This window comes from Glycine soja, chromosome 4 (genome assembly GCF_004193775.1).
Source record: "Glycine soja cultivar W05 chromosome 4, ASM419377v2, whole genome shotgun sequence".
NCBI classification, from domain to species: Eukaryota; Viridiplantae; Streptophyta; class Magnoliopsida; order Fabales; family Fabaceae; genus Glycine; species Glycine soja.
In genome coordinates, this window is record NC_041005.1 from 48,786,132 (window position 1) to 48,812,667 (window position 26,536).

Sequence of the window (26,536 nt, forward strand, 5' to 3'; positions counted from 1 at the left end):
GGGGTTATGATGAATCTTGTGTGTTTTATTTATTTGTTAATTTCAATATAATTTGTGTACGTAATGAATATAATGAAAGTATAATTGTATATTTAGCTATATGTTTTTTTTTGTTTTAAGTTTAGTTAGGAGTATTTTAAGACGCGACATAAAAAAAATAAAATAATTGAAACTAAAACTAAAATTAAAACAATTGATTTTAAATAAAAAATGATGCGTATTCAAAAATTAATGAAAAACATAAAACTATAATCATCCAAAAATATATTTTTATCCACAAAATAAAATTAATATTTATATAAAATATCTTATAAATATATTTATTTTATGATTTTACATTTATTAATTATTTCAATAAATAATTTTATTAAATATTTATAATTTTATAAACTAGCTTTAATAACTTTTAGTTATCAATTCTTATTTACCAGCACTGTAAAAAAAATAGTTATCAAAGTGAGAAATACCCCTTAACTTAAGCTTGTAAAAGTTAATGGTCCACATTTTTTAAGAAAATATGTTTGAGTGTGTTGGTTACACCACTCAAGCCAAAAGACTTCAATATATATAGACCAAAGCAAGAGGTCTGATTACACAGATTGAAAAATAAGATTGCATAGGGGGAAAACTTAAATCTACTATATCAGAGTAGATAAACTAATTTAGCTTTATTGCTGTCACTGATACATCATAAAATTGCAGTATAATCTAACAAGAAAATATAACATAATCTAAGATGGCTAAACTTAAAAATTATTAAGATAAAGGTTCTACTGACAAATATCTTATTATCAATTAATAAATAGAAAAAATTATTAGAAATCATAATAAGATTATATTAAAAATTATAATAAAAATGTATCGACAACACTTTTTTTTACAAATATGTTATACTTTTATTTTTAACTATAGTCCTAACTTGTTATCATTATCTCTTTAAAAAAAACTTGTTATCATTCTCCTTAAAATAATCCTATTATGAAAACAATATTTTAAAACTCTTTTAATTTGTTTCACTAACAAATTATTATAAATGGTCTTAACATATTAAATGATTTTGAAATATTTCTTATTAAAATAATATAATAAATCTGTACATAATAATAAATATATCAGAAAAATTTAATATCTAAGAATATTTTAAATATATTCATTTTAATATACTATTTATTATTAATAATAATTTATTCTTGTCAAGCAATTATTTATAACTTATTTTAAAAAATATCAATAATATTCATTAAATAAACTGTAAGTTTAAAAACTATTTCATAAGTTTAATTATCTAAAATCGAGTATAATTTTTACACATTGTTAGAAAAAATATTTATATTATCAACTAAATAAAGTTATCCTAAAAATTTTAGGCATGTGATCAAGGTTCAATCTCTTAATATATGAAGAGATTACTTATTAACTTTTGATGGAGGAATGTCCTAATTCAACCAAAAGATAATTACTAAAAGAACCTTAATTTATCATGAATAACTAATTTAACATTAATAAGTAAAAAATCATTAAATTTATGTTCATCATTAATAATAGTTAATTTCATTAAATTTTGTTAAAAACAAAAAAAGGTGTCCGACAAAGGTAGTGTGATAGTGTCCATAACATTTCTCTTGATAGCAAAGTTGGGTTTGACAACGGATCCAAGGCCATTAATTGTGTGTGCCCATTACCAAACCCCATTTCCATTAATCTAATTCAATTGTGTTTTACTACCAAATCTTCATTGCTTCCTCACTCACCGGCGCCTACTCATATCACAGATCATAGATAAATAATACCAATACTTCATAGTATTCACGAACCATTCTATTTCCATTCGGCAGCAACAAAATCACCATCCTTCTTCTGCACCGCAATGCTCTTCCTCTTCCCTCCGTCATTAGTTTGTTAGTTAGATTACCCTTTTCCCTTCCATGCTTACGTCACCACCGCTCACCATTCACTCTCTTTTTACCCCTAAACCATTGAATCGATCTAAATCTCTCCCAAATCGCAAACCCCTTTTGCTCAATTGAGTCAATTCTCTCCCTAAGTTCCTCTGTCGGCGTCTGGGTGGGTAAAAGTTGTTGTTTTGTCTTCTGGGTATGGCTGATTCTGCTGTTTGATGTTTTCTTCTTCTTGTTGTGATTCGTGTGTTGTCTGATTCGCCTTCTGATGTTTTGAAATTGGGAATGCTTTTTTTTTCTTGTTGGTTTTGGTTTTTCAGGTTTTGGAGCAAAGACAAAAGATGGGTGAGGGAGAACGTTTCCAGCTTGGGACTGTGGGTGCGTTGACTCTTTCTGTGGTCTCATCTGTGTCCATTGTGATTTGCAATAAGGCGCTGATGAGTTCACTGCATTTCATTTTCGGTAACTCAACTTCCCCCTTTGAATTGTAGCAAGTTTATACTCTTCTTTTGCTTTCTATTTTTGCCACTCATTTGTATTTTGTGTCTTTCATTTGAATCATTTCTTTCTTTGCTAATATATTTGTTCTATCTGTGTTTCATTCATGCTATTAGAATTGAAGGTTTTTGACCCTCCCTTCCCTCTTGCATCTTTTGTTAGAACTTTGAAGTTGCTCCATTGTACCTGCTGCTACTCCTTGTGCTGTATTTTGCTTGTGATCTAGGCTATGCACTCACCTAGGGTGTGCCTGGTTGGTTATTTGAGTGAAGCTTTTGGAATGAAAATTGCGTTATACTTGCTAGTTTTGACATAAACATGAGAAGGTGGAAATGGATATGTGTTTCATTTTCGCTCTTGGTTAACAATCATTTTCCTCCAACTCAACTGCTCGTGGCTTTAGTAAAACTAGAAGTGTTAGTTGGAGATTGCATTTGTCAAATGTTGCAATTTTTTGTTTGCCTTTATGTTTGGAATTTAGTTTCCTAGATACTGTTTGCGGGAATGTGACGGGATCTGTTGGATTGTTGGTATCCCTTCTTTTTCCAAATAAAATATTGCCTCTTTGGAAGTATCATTTGTTGTCTTATTTGCCAGGCGTTACTAAGTTAAGGATTTTGTTTTCTTTACTGCTTTTTCTAAATCAATACAGCTGCCGAGTAATGTGAATAAGATGTAAGTTGCTTCATAAAAAATGTAATTCTTGATTTTTTTTTTTTGGATTTGCCTAAACATTAGACATCTCTTAGCATTATTTGGTTTTTAATTACCTGTTTTCAGTTCTATTCATGAAGAAGGTAAATTTATCTCCTCTGAAATGTGTTGTCTGATGATGGTTTGGGTTATGTTCATGCTATATGCAAATTTGAGCTTTCATCTTTACATTTTAATGTACTGTCTGAGATTTACAAGTTTTTGAAATTTGTGCTTTTTGATATGCAGCTACAACTTTGACCAGCTGGCATCTGCTTGTCACGTTTTGTTCCCTTCATGTGGCGCTCAAAATGAGATTCTTTGAGCACAAACCTTTTGAGCAGAAAGCTGTAATGGGATTCGGGATTTTAAATGGGATCTCAATTGGACTTTTAAATTTGAGCCTGGGGTTCAATTCCGTTGGCTTCTATCAAGTATGTTTGTTATGGTTCTGTTTTTGTCACGTGTTCATTTGATTATTGTTGACTCTGAGCATCTCTATGATATTCCTTTTCAGATGACTAAGCTGGCAATCATTCCTTGTACTGTATTGTTGGAGACCATTTTTCTTGGGAAGAGATTCAGGTTCTATTTAGCTTCTTATGAATACACTGTTTTTATGTTTGGGTGTTGATATATACTTGAAATGATAATTATGTAACAGTCACTTTTTGTTTTTTTTCTTCTCATCTGTTGTATCTCTCTCTCTCTCACTTGCTCATTGTTTTGACCTGAAGTATGATTGTAACTGATTGTTATGCTCATTTTTCTGTCTAAGCATAGCTGCCTTTAGTAGTTTTTCCTTAAATAAAATTAATTATTTTCTTTTCATGGCTATTGCAGTAAGAGAATTCAATTTGCCCTCAGTATCCTCCTTTTGGGTGTCGGGATTGCTACTGTCACAGATTTGCAGCTCAATGCTCTGGGCTCTTTCTTATCTTTTCTTGCAGTGATTACAACTTGTGTTGCTCAGATTGTATCCTTAAAATAATTTCCAATTGCATCAACACCTAAATTTTGTGATAGATTGAATAGAGACATATATAGTGGGGACTTAATTTTGAACCTGTTCCACTGCGGCATATATTATATATTATATGCACTATTTGTTAACCATATACAATGCTTTTTTAAAATATTATGCTGCTAATTATACAGGAAAATAAATGTCGTGTTTGCCCTTGGCACTTGAAACAATTAACTTCTGCTCCAAGGGACCTGAGCTGATGGCAGAACTAATGATACTCATAACTTCGTATTATTTTAGGTTTTCTTGTTGAATTGTGCAAGGCTTTACATGCAGAGCCTCACTTTGGCCTGGAATCCCTCTTTTTCTCTTTGCTTACCTTTGGACAAGTCCATTTTCTTTATCCAGAGACTGCCATTTATGTTATTTGAACATAATTAGGAGAAAATATAACTTTTTATTGCACTTGAAAGCTTTATAAAGGTGGTTGTCTGCTTTTTTCATTCCTGGGCTATCATTTTTTATTTGGGCATCGTGTCCTTAACTAGTGGCTTTTAGATGACAAATACTATCCAGAAGAAGTACAAGGTTTCTTCCACCCAGCTTCTGTATCAATCATGTCCATATCAAGCAGCAACCCTGTTAATCGCTGGTCCATATCTGGATAAACTTTTGACCAACCAAAATGTATTTGGTTTCAAGTATACGACACAAGTGACGGTAAGAGTTAAATAGTCTTCCCAAGTTCCAACTTATTATTATTATTATTATTATTTTGAATGCGTTCTCAACTGTTTCTTTCTGCATTGCAGGTTTTCATAATTCTTTCCTGCCTTATCTCCATCTCTGTCAATTTCAGTACGTTCCTTGTTATTGGAAAGACATCTCCAGTCACCTATCAGGTTCTTGGACACCTGAAGACATGCCTTGTATTGGCATTTGGTTATATACTTCTCCGAGACCCATTTAGCTGGAGAAACATACTGGGTATTTTGATAGCCATGATTGGGATGATTCTATATTCTTACTATTGCACTCTCGAGAATCAGCAAAAAACTGTCGAAGCTGCATCACAATCATCCCAGGTTTGTTTTAACTGGCCAACTTTGTGCATCTTGAGTTTTTGCATTGTCACAAACTTGAAGTACATTCTGTCACCCTGTTTCTCCTTAGTGTTTCCAGGCAAGAGAAGATGAATCTGATCCTCTGATGAATGTGGAAAATGGAAGTGCAGTTGTGAGTTCTAATGTCGGACAAAGACAAATGTCCCCTGTATGGAGCAAGAGCAAAGACTAGTATGTTTAATGGGCTTTGTTTTAGCATTGTCAAGAACAGTTTTATAGTCCCTATAGAGGGTTAACACCCGTAATCCATGAGGAATTAGAAAGTGGAAGTGCTGCCAAACACATGTCCTAGTCATTTTTAATAGCTTTAGTCTAATATTTTTATGAATCGTTTGCCGACCAACAGTATTAGGGAAGGGAACAAGCACATGGTCATGTCGTAATTCTATTGGCCAACAAATATGTCTTATATTAACATACATCTCCTGGTGATGTTTTCATATCATGATACATTTATGATTTTATATAGATATTCAAACTTTTTCTTGGCTTGAATAGCATATAAACACATACTGGTAATTCTTTTTCTCCCTTATTATCTCTATTTGTATTCCTATACTAATAGTAGTAATTTATTCAAGTCCATTTTTTTATTTTAGAAACTGAACTTATTCGAAGCATGAGGACCACATTATATTGTTTTCCCTGGCTTGAACTTTACCCGTGCCCTTTATTTTTTCTTTATATACTGTACTGCAAACTCAAGCTACGGTGTTTTTTCGGATACACCTGTGAAGGTTTCTTATACACGTTTCACTGTTTAGTTTGCCCTTTTTGCCTTTTTTTTTTTATCATGTAAATGTTATATACAAGTTGTTTCTATAATTGAATAGGAGATACGTTCATATTTCTTTGTTAAATACTGACTCTCATAGAACCTTGATGAAGGCTCATAAAATCTCTTTAAGCTGGAAAATTCTGGGTCTATTTTGCTGTTGGAATCTTTTTCTGAGATATCTATTTGTAAAATACTGACTCGATGTCATAGACCTAGGTGAAGGCTCACCAAATATCTTTTAAGCAGGAAAACTGTGGGTCCATTTTGCTGTTGGAATCTTTGAGATAACTCCATGGATTATTCTTCTTACACTCAATTAATTTCTTTTACATCCAACATATTTTAAAAAATTTTAACTTTATCATTTTTTATTTCTTTTTTTTTTCCTTTCTTTTTTCGTATATTTTTTTACATATATAAATTTATATATATATATATATAATATTATTAGATCAAAATTAATTATCATAAAATTTATTAGATAAACTTATATGGATATTAAATATATATTAAAAAATTTAGTGTTATATATAATAACGTCAATTATTTTTTAACATAATTATTTAGTGTTATATTAAAATTTAGTGTTCGGTGAAAAAACTTTTTTAATAGTTTTTAGTCTTTTTTTATACCCTAACTCCAAACTTTTAATTTTTTATATTTTTTATTGTTAATATATTTATCAATTTTTTTGATTATTCTTTATAAATAAATCATGATTTTATATTTTTTTAGTTATTTTATATTTTAAGTTACTTCAACGATTAATAACATTTATAATTTAATAAATTAAATTTTAGTTAGTTTGATGGAAAGTGAAAAAGAAAAGCAATGTTAAGAACATTCTTTCTCTCAGTCTCTTTCTAACATTTTCACTACTGTTAACGTTATTCTAGCTTTCGTATATATTTTTTAGGATATGGTTGAGGTTGATTGTAAAGAAAATGGTCCCTGATCGTTGAGCAAATGAAGATTAATTAACATTATTTACCTGCTTAACTCGCTACATGTTTCCTTAATAAAATAATATCATAGACGCATCGGAAAATTTTAATGCGTCGGCTGGTAATGCTGTGCTGTAAGGCTCCCACCGATACTCAGTTGTTCAAGTAACAATCTTCCACATAAGCTGCGCTCTCTTATACACACGTGTAAACTAAGTTTATTCAATTCAAAACTTCAGTTACTTAGTAGTATATACTTTAATTTTCCTGAAACAAAATTTTCATATTCAATTACTTTCTTTAATACGTACCATTTACAATACAATGATTAATATTTATTAATAGACAAAAGCAAAAATATCAATATTTTTATATAATTTATATGATTGTGTAAGATTCCTTACATTTATACATGAGAAATGATGTTATGTAGGGTGAACTTATATTCATTTCTCTCGAGTTATTCAATGTGAGCCAAATTAGTATTAGACTAGTTGATTTTTTAATATATTTTAACAAATATTTATTTTTTATTTTTAAATGTGTAAAACGTTGATAATTTTTTTTATAATAAATAGAAATAAATTTTTCATGTTTTTTATATTTTTGAAAATTTAAATTTAAATTTTAATCTTTTGTTGTCAGCACCCTACCGATAAAAATAACTATATCCGATATACTTTTATTGTTTACAGCAAAATAATTCATTTATAAATCCACTCAACTCGTCTCTACTTGTACTATCATCGAGTCCCTCCACTCTAGCGTTGTTGCATTGCAGAAGCGTCTCCATTTTCTTTCGCGATGGCCGCGCGAGCCCTGTTGACCAGAAAAACCCTAGCCACCGTTCTCCGCAACGACGCGAAGCCCATAATCGGAGCTGGCATAGCTGCAGCTACTCATTCTCGTGGGTTGCACGTGTACACGCTCCCCGATCTGGATTACGACTATGGCGCTCTGGAGCCAGCCATCAGCGGCGAAATCATGCAGCTGCACCACCAGAAGCACCACCAGACTTACATCACCAACTTCAACAAGGCCCTCGAGCAGCTCCAAGACGCCGTCGCCAAGAAAGATTCCTCCGCCGTCGTTAAGCTCCAGGGCGCCATCAAGTTCAACGGCGGAGGTCCGATTCCCTTTTTCTTTTTCTTTTTTTTTCTTTCGATTTCGTCTTTCTTTTTTTTAATGGCTTACTAGATGATAAATTACGGCGACTGAAAATCGATTCGTGAATAAGTAATAGTGGATTGGTTTAGGTTGTTGTGAATTAGAAGTTTGTTGACCTTTGTTGATATAATGAAAGAGATACAAAATAGAAGCAGGAGATTGGGGATTTGCTTTATACATTGCTGTGATGCCGGTAGTAATTAGTGAAAGTCAAATATTGAATTTATGTTAGGCACTAATGATCCGATACTTAAAGTTGACAACAAATTCGTGTTGTATCCAGACTGGAATGAACTTGAATTTTAAAATGGACAGCATATCCGTATTGTACCCAATACCAGTACTGTGTGTGTGTGTGTCAAATTATTTGCTTGGATAGAGGAGTGGTTGGTGTCTAATGCCTATAGTAGGATGGATTGGTTGGTGCAAATGAACAGTGAGATGGATCGTTGTTCTTTATAAGCATTTATAGAAGAAGAAAATAAAAAAGTAAATGATTTGAGCTTCTTCCATAAGTCAATTATGCGCTTAACTTTTATAGAAATTCTCTCTCATCTGAATTCTCCGAAAGTTGAGGTACATTAGTTGATTTTAACTCATGGGAGAAACCAATTCATTTTGGCCCTGTTTGGATAAGTTTTTTCATTAGCATTTATAGGAGAAGCTTCTCCTTTCCATAAGCTTCTCCCTGTAAGTGCTTATGAAAAAACTTATCCAAACCGGGCCTTTACCTTCGTATTTTCTTTCTCTTTTAAGTGCTTATGGAAAAGTTTATCCAAACAACACCTACATCTTCTTTTCATATATACCCATTGTGAGAAATTATGCCTGGTTTTAAAATGAATCGAACGAACTTTTTACTGATGAAGCAAGGATATATTTTCCATGATTTTTAAAATTGCTTAATTTAATTCATGTACAACTAAGAATGTTTATTGCAGGTCACGTCAACCATTCTATTTTCTGGAAAAATCTAGCTCCTGTTCGTGTAAGTTTTTTTACCTTGATCTTGTTTTATGAGAAGTCTCTTGTCTTTGGCAGTTCGTTTACCTAGTTCTTCACCCCTTGTGCAGGAAGGAGGTGGTGAACCACCCAAGGGTTCACTGGGATGGGCCATTGACACACATTTTGGCTCTTTTGAAGCATTAGTACAAAAAGTTAATGCAGAAGGTGCTGCACTACAGGGGTCTGGATGGGTGGTGAGTTGTGCAGATTCTGAGATTCCCAGCATATCTTCTATCCTTACATATCCTTAGAGCTTAATGTCTCGGTCATTATTTGAAATGCACTGTTTCCTTTTACTTCATTTGTACTGCTTGCCCAGTGGCTTGGTCTGGACAAAGAGTTGAAGAGGCTTGTAGTTGAAACCACTGCCAACCAGGTAAACTACCCATTCCACCTTCCATTGCTCCTCCTCCTTTTCCATATGATGCCAGGAGGCTACATAGTCTCTTTGTTTTGGTTTGGTCTCCAATTCTGCCTTTTTGTATTTCTGTTGTATATTGTGTCACACCATTCAAGATCCTTTTACAGTATATTGCTTTTATGAATAGTCTATATTCCTCATGTTCAATCAATGAAATTCAACAATCAAGTATGTATTGCTTCTCTAGGCTTTTTAAGTTAATTCAATTGACATTTCAAAGTAGGTTATGCGCTAAACAGTGCTTTATTATTGCAATATGTCTCTGTAAACTGGGTTTGACTTTTGAGGTTCTCAGTTTATTTATACAGGTTTGCTCTCCTTTTTAGTTTGCTTACGCTTTTTTCTTATTGGGTCTTTGCATAAATTTTATTAAATTTATAGTCAAGTCCCAACCTACCACCATAAATTCTTATATCTCCATGTATACAACATCTTGCCTCCTGGACAAAATGTATTGTATGCATATCAAACTATTTGTACCTGTTTACACCAACAGTGTTTATTTTTCCTGCCACCATTTTGTTTTTTGGGGTCTCTCTTTTAAGTTCATTTTCTCTTGGTCTAATTGCTAAGAAGGAGCTATCTCGTTCTCAGGAGGACCTGCTGCCACCTGCCACCATATCTAATTAGTTTTTCCCTGCTTCATCTATCTGAACTCTTTATTCACTGTCTTGATGTCTTCCATTTTATGCTTTTATGATCTGGCTCTTCAGCCACTACACTCACTTCATTGATTTAGACCCAACCACCTAAACACGAAAGAGTCCACAGGTGAACCTTTTCTTTCTAGCTCTGTTTAATCTCTACCCTCTGAATCCATGGCTAACTTATAGTGGTAGGGCACAGAAGCTATTGGGTCTGTGTTCCTTTTCTTCCAGATCTGGTAAGAGAAGTTTAGTGTTCGTTCAGTTTTAATGAAGTTACCCTGGTTAATGATTACAGGGGCTTGATTACAATGTACAAATTTATAAAATTACCAAGACTCGATTCCAAATTTTAAAAGAAGTGTAGGGACCATTTCTTAGTGACATTGTTGGAATGTGGAGGACTTCTACTAATGTTAATGGTGTTCAGGATATAGAAAGATTGCTACAATGGAAACTGGAGAGAAGAAAAGGAACTTGTTAAAGTTTTTCATCTTTTCTCAATCCTCATTCTCATTTTTTTAGCCTTAGTGAATCATGTTTATGCTCTGCATACAATTTTTTTTCTGGTTTGTTAATTTTCAGATGTAATTTTGAACATTTTATTTGCAGGACCCACTGGTTACTAAGGGACCAAATTTGGTTCCATTGCTTGGTATTGATGTTTGGGAGCATGCGTACTACTTACAGGTAAAATTTTGAACTTGGCGATCCATTAGTGACTGCGTGGTTTTGGAAATAAATTGGCAATAAGAAAAGGAAACACAGAACACAATTTCTTACATTCGTAGATGCACATCAGTTGTCAAAATAATTTCTGATGTATGCTTGTTTTTCTTATTGCAGTACAAGAATGTTAGACCAGACTATCTGAAGAACATTTGGAAAGTTATTAATTGGAAATATGCCAGTGAAGTGTATGAGAAAGAGAGCTCTTAGTCTGAAAGTGCTACTTGATATAGCTCTTGAGATGACAGATTTGCAGCACGGTAAGAGATGTGGAATAAAATGATGTGATGTGATGTAATAAATAACACTAACTATTTTATGTAGTTGTACTGAAGAACCTCGAGCATTGTATGGCTGCATTTCTTGTACCAAGTTCCTCTTGTCTTATGGATTTTCTGATGCTCTGTTAAGATACTATTCGTTTCCAGTGATGTATATCTTTTGCCTCCAGGGTTTGATCCTTTTACTCGAATTAGTAAAATTCTGAAATTCAAGCCCAATATACTTTCATTTATTGGATGAACAACTTGGAGTTGTCGCATTTTTTTTTTATCGGTAAGAGCAAAAATAAGTATCAGGAGGTTTACATTAATTCATACACATCATTCAATTAATTGAGTTAAACTCTTTTGGTGGAGTTGTTATCACATGTTTACTCAGGATAATTTATGGGAAAAATCATCAATCTACTATACATTTGCAAGTGCATTTGGAGGAATGCAAGTGTCATTCTTTGGTGCAATACCTTCAAAGACAATCTTTTTATAATATAATTTTTTATATCAATATTTTATTTTGGAAAAATAATTTTATTTATATGCAATTTCTGGCCACATAATATTTTCATTAAGTTTCTATTTAAAATAAATTACATGTGTATTTGATTTATTCAATATATTTTGATCAGAAAAGTGTCAAATTATTTCTTCATTGACATTATAAATAATTTTTTTAATAACTTCAGGCATGGTGTAAATGCAACTTAACAATAATTTGTATTTCTTACATTGTAGAAAATTTAAGTTTTAGATGATAGTATAATTGTTTTTCCATACCTAGAGGAATAAATTTTTTTAAAATGATATTTTTCACCATTTGATAAGATATTAGTATTGTATAATTTTATAACTTTCAAGCATAGTAAAAGGATTTTCTGAATAAAATTCGATTAACGTATTTGAACACACATTAGCTGTTTGACAATTTATTTTATGTTTGAAAAATTTAAAAGTTATGTCATCTTATATATTAAATATATTATATATTATACATTTAAATATTTTTAATATGTAGTTTATAATTTATAACTAATATTGTGGAATCTAACGTATCAAAATCGATCCTGTTAACGTTTATAATTTATTTAATATATTGTGGAATCATTTTAATATATAGTTTATAATTTAATAAATTCATTTTCTGGAATTGATCAATTTAACCAATAATATTTGTAATATGAACATTAACAATATATTAACAATAAAATAGATAATATTAAATTTATAGTTTAATTTATTATTTTTTAATTATATAAAAAATTAAACAATAGCAGGACAAAAATAAATTAAACCAAGTGACCAACGGACTAATCCAATACATCATGGGTAAAATTGCTGTTTACACAATTTCTACTTGTACACTCTGCTTTCCCTTTTATTTTCGCAAATTTCCTAAAATACCTCCTTAATAGACTCACCCTTGTCTTTTTCTACCTCTTTTCTATTCTTCAAGTGTGATTGGTTTAGATAATAGAAATGAATAACATAAAAACAGAGAAAGATTATTTGAATTAAAGTAAAATATAAAAGGTATGATAATCACGTGATATTCATCTTATTTCTTCTCTATTTTTTTCCTTTTTTCCCTACACCAAACACACTCCAGAAAAACAAAATAGACACCTTGCAAACATATTCCGTTCTGGTTCCTCTGCGTGGCACATCCATATGAGAGGAAAGGGTAGTTTAGGGAAAAAATATGAAAAGGGGATAGTGTATATAGTAACTGCCGAGGTCAACTTATACATTGATTGGGCTAATCGAGTGAGGCCAGCCCTAATAAAAGCTATTCATTTGAAATCGGGTAATCGGATCGGGTTTTGGTCGCTATTAATAGGAAGGTCTGCAGAATTCAGAAACCCTAAATAGAGAGTTTCGTTCGTCACCATGGTAGAAGATCTATTGCCATTGTTTATTTTTGAAGCTTCTTCTTCATCTCATCGTTGGATCATGTTGTTGTTTGTAGACTTTCAAGCGCAGGAATGGAGGTCGCAACAAACACGGCCGCGGCCACGTCAAGTTCATTCGATGCTCCAACTGCGGCAAATGCTGCCCTAAGGTTCTTATTTCACTTTCTTCAACCTTCCTTTTTTTTTTTTTTATGCGGCAATTCAATTAAAGATTTTGAGATTTGTGAAAAAAATTAATAACAGGACAAGGCTATCAAGAGGTTTCTGGTGAGGAACATTGTTGAACAGGCTGCAGTCAGAGATGTGCAGGAGGCTTGTGTCTACGAACGTAATTTTCTTCTTCTTTTCTTTTCTTTTCTTTTTTCTTTTTTTGCAGGAAAATTCCACGTCTTATTTATTTGGTTTTTAAATTGTTATTTGTAGAATACACGCTTCCGAAGCTGTATGTGAAGATGCAGTATTGTGTTTCCTGTGCTATCCACTCTCATGTTGTGAGGGTTCGATCCCGCACTGATAGGAGAAAGCGTGAGCCTCCACAGCGATTCATCAGGCGCAGGGTAAATTTATCTGATTGAATCTAATTATCTGAATCTTTTAACTTCTTTATTTTTATATTCTTTTTTGTGTACATCAATCTTTAAAAATTTCAAAATCAAAGGAGACAACTTGCTTTCTGTGTACAGATGAGTTCCGTTTGTGTAATTACTTTGATATTGATGCACATGAAACATTTTTTGTATTGAAACACTGCCTTGCCACCAAATGACCATTCACCATTGATATTGGAGTAAACCATCGATTTCATCCTTGAACTATTATTACCCACTCTAATTAGTAGTTCTTTAAGTAAAAATCGCTATCCAAGTCGTCCTAGAAGCATTAGATATCATGTTAAATATTCCTCAAATATTATAAAAAAAACCCTTCAAATTGGCTCCTGAACTTTACTGAAATGTATCAGTTTAAGGACTAGAAGTTGGATATTCAATACTTTTGGCCCTCATGTATTACTCGAATAATTTTATTACTTTAAGGGCTACGAAGTGAAGGTAATACTTGGGGGGATGAAAATTGTGGTTTATTCTTGATATAGTGGATGGAAAGATCTGAGGTTGGAATCTAACGTATCAAAATTGTGCCTTTTTCTATTCTTACAATTGAGCTGTATGTTTCACAACTCTATGCAAACATGTGTCTGCTTAGCCATCTTGATGAAAAATTGATGTTTCAATCAGTTAGTTAATGGTTAAAGAAAGCTAGAAAAGTTATTGTCCCTTTTGAATGTACAAAGGGAATTCGTTTAACATTTAGTTTAAATTAGGAGATTGCTATATTTTGTGTGGATAGACTCTGATTATCTGCATATAAAATTGTTTTATGGTAACACTCTTGTTTGATGAGTTTATTGATCTCTTTGCCAGGATGATGCACCAAGGCCTGGTCAGCCTGGTCAAGCCCCACGTCCTGCTGGAGTAGGAGCTCCTGCCCGAGCTTAAAAGAAAATTCCAAGTTTTTGGGGCTTGTTTGTTCAGTTTTATGTTGCAAACTTAAATTCCATTTGCTGTTTATTTTTGAAATTTCAGTTTTGTGTAGGGATATTATATTCTCTTCTAGTTGTTTGCTTCAGTGGTCGGAGAAAATTTTCTATTGTTATCATTTGATGGTTTTGAGGAGAATGTAACCTGATATATGATATATTTTAGCGTTTTGAAGTACCTCAGTTTGTCTGTGGTGGTAGCAAGTTTTGATTTTTGATTTCCAAATATAAATTCTGTTCTGTTAAAATGGAATTAAATTGGTTTTTAACTGTATTTTGAAACACTTTCTAGAGTTTACTTCCAAATGCAAATTGCAAAATTGGTTTTTTTTTTTTAACAGTAGACAATCTATCTAACTTCATCTTGACATTTGACTTTCAAACATTTTTTCAGAGCTTTTATGCTTTTTTTTGCATCTCAATAGTTGTTATTTTTTGTTATGTTGAATCAAAATGTGAACCTAAACTAATTCTAGATACAAGTAGGAAATAATGCCTTGACGTCTTCTAAATTTTCAGAAGATGATGGTTACTTATCTTGAAGAGCTCACATTGATTGGGAATATAACCAAACTACCCCTTACAAGAATTGGGTAATCCTCCCAGCTTTTTGAGTCAGGTTTTGGAATTGATAGGCTTACTGGCATAGTACACTTTTAGTAACTATATTTTACCTTTTGTATATGATATTGGTCTTACTTCGTAGTTTTAAGTTCCCTACATCTGTGACGTGAGTTTTGTAGCCATTCTTCCGCTGTTGTGACTCCCTCTCACCAGATTATAATGCTCCTATTTCTCACAATCCTCTTCTGCTCTCCTTACCTACATCTGGGAACTGCAAACAATTTCATTCAGGCCCCAAGCAAGTATTGGGATTTATTATCCAACAATGCAGAGTAACAAAAACCTTTCTCCCCTGCCTTGAGCCAACTCCACGTGCCAAATTATTATCCAACAGTGTAAGAAATGTTAAATTACTTAAAAAAATACATGCTTATTTATTATACTTTGTTTCTAAGAACTTATCATGAAGATTTGATGATTTTACTTATATTGTTTAAAATTGTTTTTTAATAATTAAATTTTTTTAATGATACTATGTTAAAACAATCAAAAATACGTTTCTTTATAATTTTTATTTTTGCATCAACAAGTGACCAAATATTTTAATTAAAAGTAAAAATAAACATTTTAATAATGAATTAAAATAAATAGTTTGGCTTTAAAGAAAATAATAAAAAAGGTAAAATTTTAATTTTCATAATATTTTATTTAATTGTGTGTGAGAGTGATAAAATAGGCAAAACGATTTTTAAACCGAAAGTATAAAAAAGAATTTTAAATGAATTAGTGACCCAAAATAAGAACTAAAACAAAATAATAAGACTGAATAAAATTTGCAATTAGGGATATTTTGATTGTATTTTCAATCAATGTCGACTGAATGTTAGTCAAATAATTAATTTTCATAAAATTTCCAAGGATTAATCCTTCATTATAAAGCTCAATAGGGAGCCTTTGAATTCATATTCATATTACAACCCTTCTTGATTCATTTGCATTCATAAAGAAGGAAGAATGTCAACGTTCGACAATGAGATTGTGATCTGTTACTATTTAAGGATTTTTTAACAAGTCAAATTTGTAATCCACCTCATGTAACATTTTGATTGAATCACACTAGAATTAGAAAGATCTATATGCTATATAGGTGTGAGTCTGTGTAGTTAATTAATGACTTAAAGAAATTAATGAGTACTACCTATATTGTTATGTATCTACTTTTTGATAGTCAAATCACTTAAGAATTTTATAGTTAAGCGTGCTTGACTTACAGTAATTATGGAATGAGTGACTTTTTGAAAAGTTTTTTGAAAAACATGTGAGTGAAGACAAAGCATGTTGAAAAGTCCCGTGTACGATTAGTCATTGATCTTGGAAGCAGACAAAATTAATTGCAAGATCTCGAAAAGGATTACCTTCGGAGGATTCTAATCAATGAGGAGTTGAATGAAGTGTTATCGTGTGAATTATTGTGGTGTGAGAACTGTCGAGAAATCGACAATTATGAATGTTATAAATGATATTAGAGCAGACGTCTATCCTAATATAGTATGGTTTAAGAACGAACTAGACGGAAGCTAAATCCAAAATCAAGACATGATTGAGTAGGATAAAAGGGTCAAATTTATTTTGTGTTCAAAATTTAAAATTCAAACCCTATATTCCCTTGAGAGAATTTAGATTGGACTAAATATACTATAACAAAATTTTCAATTATTATAACAATATATATTACATAATTTGTATTATAAGGACTTCATGTATTTTTTTTATAAGAGAAAATTATATTTGGATTAGGTAGACTAATATGGACAACAAAGATCTATCTTCAAGAATTTAATGTGATTATTATTTAGGGTCCAAAATTCTAACTCTTAATTAAACTTGAATAATCTCATATCAGTCAATTCACATACTTGATATAACAATACATTATTAAATGCACTAACTAGTTACAATTAAACAATATTTTATGTTTATATATATAAATGTAACATTATTTTTGATGAATTAGTATTGATTTTTTTTATCTATAACATTAATTGGTTAATGACTAATTTTTATCAAAAAAAATCTAACTCGCCACCTTTAATAAAAAATTTCTAACCACAATCTTCCGTCCAATACTATACTTAAAGAAATACAAACCATTTAAACTAAAATTATTATTTCTCATTTATGATTGGTCTAACTCTTCATATCATGCGAACATCTTTTCTTGGAGGAAGAGAAAAGATAGCTTGCCTTCCTCTCTCTCTCTATATATTTAATAATAGCCTTTAAAATAACGTGTTTTAAAGTGAGTAAAATTAATTACACTTCATTAATATAGGATGACTTGTTTGAGATGACCTTTTCAACAGCTCACGATGAATTGTGCACAACAACATATACTTGTCTGACATTCGTGTATCACAAATTCGCACATACAGCCACATTGATCAAATTATCAAATAATACGCATAATAATAATAATAATAATAATAATAATAATAATAATAATAATAATAATAATAATAAAAGAGATAAAGAGGTTAGTATCCAAACAAATTAATGGACTTTATGATCTTTTTTATTTCTGATTTCTAAATTTCATAACACTGCACTGCAGCAAAACCTGAATACAGTATGAAAGAGCATCATCCTTTGAAAAAAATAAAAAAGTATAATCCTGCAGCTGTATGAGAATGACATAAATAAAAAATATTTACAAATTCAAGTAACAAAATAGTAAAGAAGAAGAAACTCTGTGATTAAAAAAAGAAACCGAAATCAGCAACGACTGAAGGAGATGGCGATGAGTGATGGCAATTGGTAAGAACGGGTTGAGGCTGTACACGGACCGAGTTCGATCTCGATACAGAAACATTCGACAAAACTAGTTGTTGGTTCCTTTGCTTGGTCCAGATGGTGGAACCGGCCCCTTCGGAAGCATGTTCAGGATCATTGGTCCGTATTTCCCTCCGGCGACCCTCCTGTCGCTGGGAAGCGCGAGGTTCAAGGAAGGCTCGGTCGCTGCAAAGTTATTATCAGCAGATGTTGATGTTGACGATGTCAGAAGAAGAAACACTAGCAGCAGCATCGCTGCAAGGTGCTTTGCCATTAATTCCTAGTGAGGAAATTAAGCTGAGAATACTGACATGGAATATATACTATATGAGAGAGAGAAGGGAAGGTTGGAGAAACTGTGTGGGAAGTATCCTTCAGATCCCACCTTGCTTAATTCGTATATATAGATGCCAGTTGAAAGGGTCAAAAAATCAGAACACACAAATAGTAAATGGGTGTTTAAAAATTAAGTGAAAAATTACATCTGAGACAAAAAATATTTTTGTTACAAAAATCAGGATACTTAATTTTTTTTATATTTATATTCGTTAGATTATATTAAAAATACACATTATAATAATTTTAATCAGACACACATAATAGTAGTTGGTGTTGTTGTGTTGTACACTTGTGTGTGTTTTTGTAAACTTTTTAGTTCTTTAACACAAGGCGTGATTTCTTTTGATTCTCATGACTAATTAATATGCTCCTATGACTTCTTCATTGCCTATTTAATTAAGGTCATCCAGATGTCAACTACTCTTCAAAAACAGAGAGTAAAAAAATCTTAAAAACTTTTACTTTCGTCAGTTATTGATAGCAATGCATTCATCTATCCGCGTAAGTGGTAATGGAGATTAACTGAGGCAGGGTTTTTTCTTCTTCTTTCAATTAAGGCTAAATAACATTCTTGCATCATTATCTATTTTAAATATATGACGTAATGTGCCCTTATATGAATTTGAGTGTTAATTGACACTATGTTTGTTTAAAGAAAGGGATGACAAAGAGGAATTTTAATGGAAGATAAATGAAAAGAGGAAGTAAAAGAAAGGAAAGCATCTTGTTTGGTTTAATTTAAAAAAAGGTGGAAAAAGTCTTTTTTATCTAAATAGCAAAGAAAGAAAAGAGAGAGAATAATACTACTAATACTTTTTGTCGGGTAAAAAAAAAACATTTTTGTCTTGTAATCTTTTAAGTTAATGTATATATTTTCTTTTAAAAAATTCTAATTATATGGAGTAAGTCACTTTGATAAAAAAAATTACCACCCACAAACATTTATTATTAAAAAATAATTATCAACACATAATAAACTGTCAACTGTCAAGCTTTATAAACTATAGTGTAATTTTTAAGATAATTATTATAAAAATTAACAAAATTATCATGTATAATAGTTTGTATTAAGATGTCATTATACATTTATTTTTACTTTTTCAATGAATCGATAATTTATTCTTAAGTATTTAATTTTGTTAGCACACTATAAAAATGATAAATTACTTTCTTTTTCAAATATTAGAGGAGAGATGAAAACAAATTGAAAGGGGAAGAAATTAAGCTCTACCATTTTCCTTCTTTTTCAAATTTTTAAATCAATTATCAATATAACTTTTTTTTGGGCCAAGTTCAACATTTATAAATTATAAACTAATGTACTTCAATACGTTTTCATTTAAATATTACCCTTCAAAAAATATAATGAACAGAAAATGATTCGCTCCATTCTATCTGCTCATTTTGAATTATGATTTTATTCCTTTGCTAGGAAACGAATTCATCACATAGAACTTATATATTTTATGAAAAATATAAAAATTAAAAAATCAGATTTTTTGGTGGAGGGTATGTCAAATGGTACTGATCATGAAACTAAAACCACGGTAGTTTTTAATAAAAATAAACAAATAAATGGCAAGAGCAAAAGTGAATGTTGTTTTATGTCTGTGTGTATGTGTTTGTGAAAGATAGAAGTCAGAGTTTTGACTATGAAAATTAAGGTTGGGTTGGGTCATGCAATTGATCCAAAAGTAGGTGTTGTTGAACACCCACCTTGCTGCTATTCTAACTTAGTACAATTTCCCCTTTGCTATGTTTAGACAGTGACAAAGATTTAGAAGGAAAAAAATGAGTATAACTTATATATATTGTCATTGTGAATACACATATTTAATAGGAAGTCAACATATCATCATAATAATCAACCAAGAGAATGATGTGATAAAATGATCAAATTATATTGGATGTCTGAATACTTATATTAACATTGTATATAAATTAAATTAAAAATAAATAAAATATTCTGACATGTGTACTTGCTAGCGGTATTTATGTAGAAATGTAGGAGGGTGAATATAGGCCATATTAAGTATATGCAATTGTATTCATCCACATTCCACAACCGCGTTGGATGTCAATCTTATATTTAATTAGCATAATCATAATTATTTTACATTATAAATTAAGAATTCTTAATATAAAATATAAGTAATGTTTATATCAATAACTTTAATTAAATATATACCATCTCAATCCAATAACCTACATAAAAATGCAAAAATTATTACCAAATATAAATTGTATGTAAAAATGATCTCACTCAGACACACACAATACGTAGGAAAAAAATGCAAATAAGTGAGAAAAATAAGTAAAAAGAATTATAAAAATAAGGTGAAAATTAGAGGAAACAATTCATTCGAAATGAATCACACATACAAAAAAAAGCAAATGAAAGAGAAAGAAATATTCAAATAAAAAGAAAAAAATATTAAAATGAGTGAGAAGATTATGTAAATAAGAAGAAGAAAAATGAAGAACAGTCATTTCAATGAGTAGGAAAAAAATATATGTAAATAAATGAGAAAAAAATGAAAACTATTGAGATGAACAGAAAAAAAAACTATACGAATGAGTAAGAAAACAAGGCCAAAACGACAAGAAAAAATAATACAAAAAGAAAAGAAAAATTGGAGAAAAATCACAATAACTTCCATAGTATTTTTATTATTAATTTTTATTTTTTATTTTGTTGAAATATATAATAGAATATAATATAGTATAATATATAGTGATAAATTTAAGAAAAATAAATAGAAAACTTAAATTATAATATAAATGTCAAATGGATTAACCCACACCGAGCTTGATTGTAAAAGGAATGTGTGAAAAGGGTTGTGGAATTCAACCCATTCCTTTGATTGGACATGAGTGAAGCAAATATAAGCGTCCACGATCCACAGTTTTAGAAGAAAAATAAAAGTATATTGTTTTATTCATTTACGTTAGAGGCCGAGGGCTTCTACCTGCGGAATCTCTTCATTCATATTATATAATTAAATTTATTAATATATATACACTGATTCGGATTTATTTTCCAATCTAATTACGTTGAATTAAATTTTATAAGCATTTGAGTTTAATTTATTCAACCTAATTAAAATCTAATCATTAAAGAATTGGATAACAACATCTATTTTTTAAATATATCTCAATCTATATCATATAATTAAATTAATTATTAAATACAAAACACATTAATTTTTAACTCATATAATTTATTAAATTATTAAATTAAATGAAAAATGATTTTTTTAATTTGTTGTTTTTATGTCTATCTTGATTTTGTTTATATTTTTTCATGCTAATATAATATTTATTTTTATCTAAAATTAAAATATTATATTAGTATTAAAATCAATAATTCTTATAATCAAATATCTTTGGAATTTAATTTTTTTAAGTGTAATTAATCATTATACATTTACAAAATTTTATGCAAAAATAACTTATAGTTCATTAAACAAAATTTGCAAAATAAAAAATATTTATTAAATATTCAAACTCGATTAATCCAATCAATTTATGATGGGATTGATTTGGATTGAGTATGCAAAAAACTTACACAAATTCAATCTAAGCCATCAAATTTTAATCGTTGGATAACGAATTTAAATAACTCCTTTTATAGATAATTATGTTTGAATTAATTTTATATTAAAGAATATGTGTCATGACAGAAAAAAATGTTCATGAACATTTGTCAAAACAATTAATCAGGAATTTTCATGGCCAAAATATATTATTCCTAGCTATTACACTTATATTATATATGTTATCACAATCCACCAAAATGAGTATATATATCTTGCGCAAGTGATGAGATCAAGATATTAACTATATTATTGTCATCATAATTGCTGTCCCAAAATAAGCATCGTTGGCAATTCAATCGCAAAGCAATGATGCTACTTTATATGAACTTTCAAGCTTAGTAAAAGATTCAGGAAAGATCGAAACGAATATGAACATGTAATTCTGGCTCACAGCCTTCCTCGTGCCCTTAGCTTTTTTCTTTAAGGTTGATTAGCCCTTTAATTTTTCTGAAAGGACTTGACCATCTTCACCTTTCGGTATGTTAATTTGAATTAGAATGCATTAGGGTGAAATAATATTTTAATGACATTAGCATGACCGAAGAATTAAGCATATACGTCAGGGTTAGTGGTTGTTTATGAAAAGCCAAAATGTTTGATACTCATCAGTTAAATTGTGGTATTTGGCTGCCTGGTAACTTAAAGTAAAAAAAGGGCAGAGATTGAAGAATATATATTATCTATATATTAAATCGTTTTTTCAATGTGCATTTTTATGGATATACGTTAAAGAAGTCAAAATAAAAAAAATATTTGTTATATTAAATATAGGATATGTTATACTCCTTATAAAATTTAAATATTAATTTTATTCTCATAATTTTTTTTATTAATTTGATTCCTATAAAAATAAAATATATTTTTCTGGTCATCAATGATAATTCTATTAGATAATAATTTGACGTTTATAAGTGAAATTTAATTATAAATTAATTAAAAAGTTATAATTTATGCCGGTTAAAATCTCTCAAGGTGAATAAAAAAAAATTCACAGTTAAAAACTTTCAAAACTTATAATTTTTTGTCACTTTTTTTATGGTTTTCTTGCGATGAGATTAGGGGAATAGATAAAATAATAGTGAGTTTTAATATCTTCTATGTGTACTTGAAAAAAGTAAAAATAAGTAAATATGTTAATAACGTCAAAGAAACATATAACAGCTCAGGCACACATCCTCTTTTATGAATGCATTAACAATCAACACCATATATTATGGACGGAAAAATCAACACGTTTTTTTTTTTTTGCAATAGTAAATTTAATTTAAAATATCATAGTAATTTATTATTTAATTTAAATAAATCATTTCTCTCTCCTCTTTTATTTTTTTAAGTATTCTCTCTCCTTTCACCCGGCATTAATTTTTTAAATCTTATTTTCTCTCACCTCCATAAATGCATTATAAAAATAAATGTATATTAAATATTTCCCCAAAAATAACCTTAGAGAAAAAATTTCATTTTATGCATAATATATTAAGCGTTAATAATTTAGCTCATGTTTGGTAAAAAAAAAAGGTTACGTTTAATTTTTTTTTATTTTAGCTTAGGAAGTGCATACATTTTAGCTTATGAGTCTCGTGATATAATAAACAATATTTTTGAAACATCTTAAATCAACATAATATAATAACATTTTATATTAAACATAAATTATTGTTATTCGTTAAAAATTTACATTTGATAAATTTTTAATAAAAACAAGTTTACTAAATCATCTGATGTAAGATTATTTTTTAGAGAAATATTTAAAATGTACATGAAATTATAAAAAAACTATAAATTAAAATATACACTTATTTTTATAATACATGTATACTACAATGAGAGGTGAGAGAAGGGAGAGCTTAAGAAACTTAATGATGGTAAGAAGAGATAGGATCATAGGAAGAGAAATAATTTATTTAAACTAAATAGTAAATTACTATGATTTCCTTAAATTAAATTTAGTATTACAAAATAACTTGTTGATGTTTTTGTCCATAATTTATGATGTTGGTGGTTAATGTACTCATATTATAAAAGGGACATATATAAATATTATTATAGTCACACGTTGGTTTTGGGGAGAATATACCTTGAAACAATCCTTTCGGGTTTTAGGTGGAGATGAAAGCAAGGAGAAGCCCATAGCAAAACCCCAGAAAAGTGAAATGAAATTTAACTTAGAATTCTTCTTTTAAATGAAAAAAAAAAATAAAAAATCATCAGCAACGACCCCACAGTAGGCTCTCCTTTAATGTTTCACCAATCTTATCTCAACTTTTCAATATTTCTTGGTCTGCCAAAAGTGGTGTTTCTTTCTTTGATTCTATTAATTAGAAGAGCCAAATCCACTTTTATATGATTCTCAGACGTATATGTACATAGTTGAAATTGTTCAAGATCCATATCCCGTAACATACCATAACTGCTTAACAACTTTTTCCCTCTCTTTACCTCTATATGAGACATTCATGCAATCAGGTACCTTAGACCTCATTTTATACACATCTTACTCTTAATTATTGACTTAAGTGTCGAAATATGTATATGTTTGTAGGTTTTTTCACTCATTGTGGATCATTAATTTTCACTCTTTAGAGTCTTCTTGACCTATGGATTTACTGTCCCAAACAATAGTGTCGTATGTAAAAATGTATGGACACTTCCGGTGGAGGAGTCAACTTCGATGAGCAACATAACATTAATTGGATCAACAATAACTAGAATTTGTAAATTTCTACTAAGATACTCCAACGCTTAAGTTAATTAATAAGTGCGAAAGGTGAGCATATCAAGCTATAAGAGTGGACGTGAAGGTATGTGATACACCTTATATAGCGTGTAAGCGAAAATGATCAATTAAGTGGTTAACACGAGTTGTAAGGCATGTAGTGATACTTAAAATAATTCAAAACTGTACATATTGTAGTTAATTTCTTTGCTGAATAGATCAATGATGTTAAGTTATTGTATCATATATCAAAGGTATTTGCGACGTATGTTGAAAGTATTCGATATATATGTTCAGGGATCAGGCCAGACACATAATCACATAGCCTCATTATTATATTAAGCTAAATTTGAACATAGAGGAGGGTGCATGTCCTCGCTCGCTATATATGGTCAAAAGAATAGACATCAATCATGTCTGGCTCAATATTAACCAACTATTTCTTTAAAACATATATAGTTTATATGGAAATTAAGGATAAACATGAAGAGAAGCATTGCCTTTTGACATTAATTAAAAACATATTTTATCTATTATATAACGACAGTCAATAGAGATAAGCAATATGGTCTTGTGTTCTCTGTGGCCCTTAAGAAGCCCTACTTTATGAGAAACAAATTATACTACGTGCCCTACTTTTTGAAAAAGATTAAACATGCTATGATCATAGTGGGTTATAAATTATTGAAATAGGCATTGCCTTGACAACTTTTGAAGTTATTCTTTGATCTTCTACACTTTCCTTAGACGATAAAAAATGGCTACGAGGGGATATAAGGCCAGGTTTGTGCTCATAATTGTGCTACCTCTTCTTCTGTCTTTGATGTGCCAAGAGATTGTAGCAACGGGAAGATTAAGAAGCAAAAAGGAGGGTTGTGTATCTACTGGCATTGCTTGCCATGTCAAGGTCACTGGATCACATGATCCTCTAGAAATGGATGAATATGATCAAGCTTTTGTTTCTCCACCTCATGATGATTATGACTTCTATAGAAAACATGGTGATATTCCAAGCCCAGGTGTCGGTCACTAAGGTGAGTATCGATCTATTGATATTTGATACACCTATTGTTTCTTAATTAATTAACATGTGTATTTTTCATAAGATACAGTTTGTTCCTTTTTCCCTTTTTGATTTTTTTTTCAATGTTCAATTGGGCATTTTGTGATATTGTTCTTGTTCTTGTTCTTCGTAGATTGGCTTAAGATTGTGATTATGGTTTTGGGGACCAAAACTTGCCTGTTGGTCAAATACCGTGCCGAAGAGGATGTCAGAGATGTTTTATATGGATTACTGTGGGTATTTTAGTTGTTGTTTAGTGTTTATATGACATACAAAATTGAGGATAAGATAAATTGAATTTATAAAGATTTGTTTATTTACATAGTGAGGATGAGATGCAATGTTTGTGTATTTTATTCTGTCAAAATAAATAATAAGTTTTTTTTTTTTATCGTTTTTATTTTGCCACTTGAACTTGAATAAGTCCAGCTTGATACGAAATGAAGATGAAAAACTATATATAAGAAAGAAAGAAAAGATGAGAAACACTGCCTATTGCTTTTTTTCTTTTTTTTTTTTTCTTTTTATGGTGGGCACATTGTCAGTTTCTTCTATCTTTTGTCTGGTTAAAGGGTCATATTTATTAGCACTTTCTTTCAAATTGCCAAATTAAATACTGTTGAAAACTTGAAATGTTTATTGAAAGGAGGCCAGACACCTTAAACAGAACTAGAATATGTTTCCAAAAAAATAATTATGTTTATAAGATCAAATATATTTTTAATCCTTGAAAATAAATAAAAAATACTTGCTTTTAATCTCTAAAACATAGTCTCTTTTAATCTTTCATTTATAAAAATATGTCAAATGTAGTTTTGATCTTCCATTTCTAA

The 26,536-nt window shown here is 30.2% G+C and overlaps 3 protein-coding genes and 1 long non-coding RNA gene across 5 annotated transcripts; all 4 read left to right on the forward strand.

Annotated features, from left to right (window-relative positions):
* Positions 1 to 1,598: 1,598 nt before the first annotated feature.
* Positions 1,599 to 5,715, forward strand: LOC114410162 (UDP-xylose transporter 3-like). Of its 2 annotated transcripts, none has more exons than XM_028373972.1 (8): positions 1,599 to 2,094; positions 2,219 to 2,360; positions 3,339 to 3,523; positions 3,607 to 3,674; positions 3,933 to 4,065; positions 4,615 to 4,776; positions 4,869 to 5,141; positions 5,230 to 5,715. In XM_028373972.1, the coding sequence occupies exons 2-8, from the start codon at positions 2,240 to 2,242 to the stop codon at positions 5,350 to 5,352; spliced, it is 1,065 nt and encodes a 354-aa protein (XP_028229773.1). In that variant the 5' UTR covers positions 1,599 to 2,094; positions 2,219 to 2,239; the 3' UTR covers positions 5,353 to 5,715. The 2 variants fall into 2 exon arrangements, with proteins under 2 accessions (XP_028229773.1, XP_028229774.1); XM_028373973.1 differs by having other exon boundaries at positions 5,239 to 5,715.
* A 1,906-nt stretch (positions 5,716 to 7,621) lies between these two features.
* On the forward strand, positions 7,622 to 11,368 carry LOC114410163 (superoxide dismutase [Mn], mitochondrial-like). Its single transcript, XM_028373974.1, has 6 exons — positions 7,622 to 8,028; positions 9,011 to 9,057; positions 9,143 to 9,268; positions 9,394 to 9,450; positions 10,752 to 10,829; positions 10,986 to 11,368. Exons 1-6 carry the CDS (start codon positions 7,707 to 7,709, stop codon positions 11,076 to 11,078), a joined length of 723 nt encoding a protein of 240 aa, XP_028229775.1. The 5' UTR covers positions 7,622 to 7,706; the 3' UTR covers positions 11,079 to 11,368.
* Positions 11,369 to 12,889: 1,521 nt separating this feature from the next.
* Positions 12,890 to 14,797, forward strand: LOC114410164 (40S ribosomal protein S26-2-like). Its single transcript, XM_028373975.1, has 5 exons — positions 12,890 to 13,036; positions 13,113 to 13,205; positions 13,300 to 13,384; positions 13,480 to 13,613; positions 14,478 to 14,797. Exons 1-5 carry the CDS (start codon positions 13,034 to 13,036, stop codon positions 14,550 to 14,552), a joined length of 390 nt encoding a protein of 129 aa, XP_028229776.1. The 5' UTR covers positions 12,890 to 13,033; the 3' UTR covers positions 14,553 to 14,797.
* A 10,431-nt stretch (positions 14,798 to 25,228) lies between these two features.
* Positions 25,229 to 26,100, forward strand: LOC114408229. The gene is made up of 2 exons (XR_003665859.1): positions 25,229 to 25,674; positions 25,837 to 26,100. It is a non-coding gene; the product is annotated as an uncharacterized LOC114408229 (long non-coding RNA).
* The last annotated feature ends 436 nt before the right edge of the window (positions 26,101 to 26,536 follow it).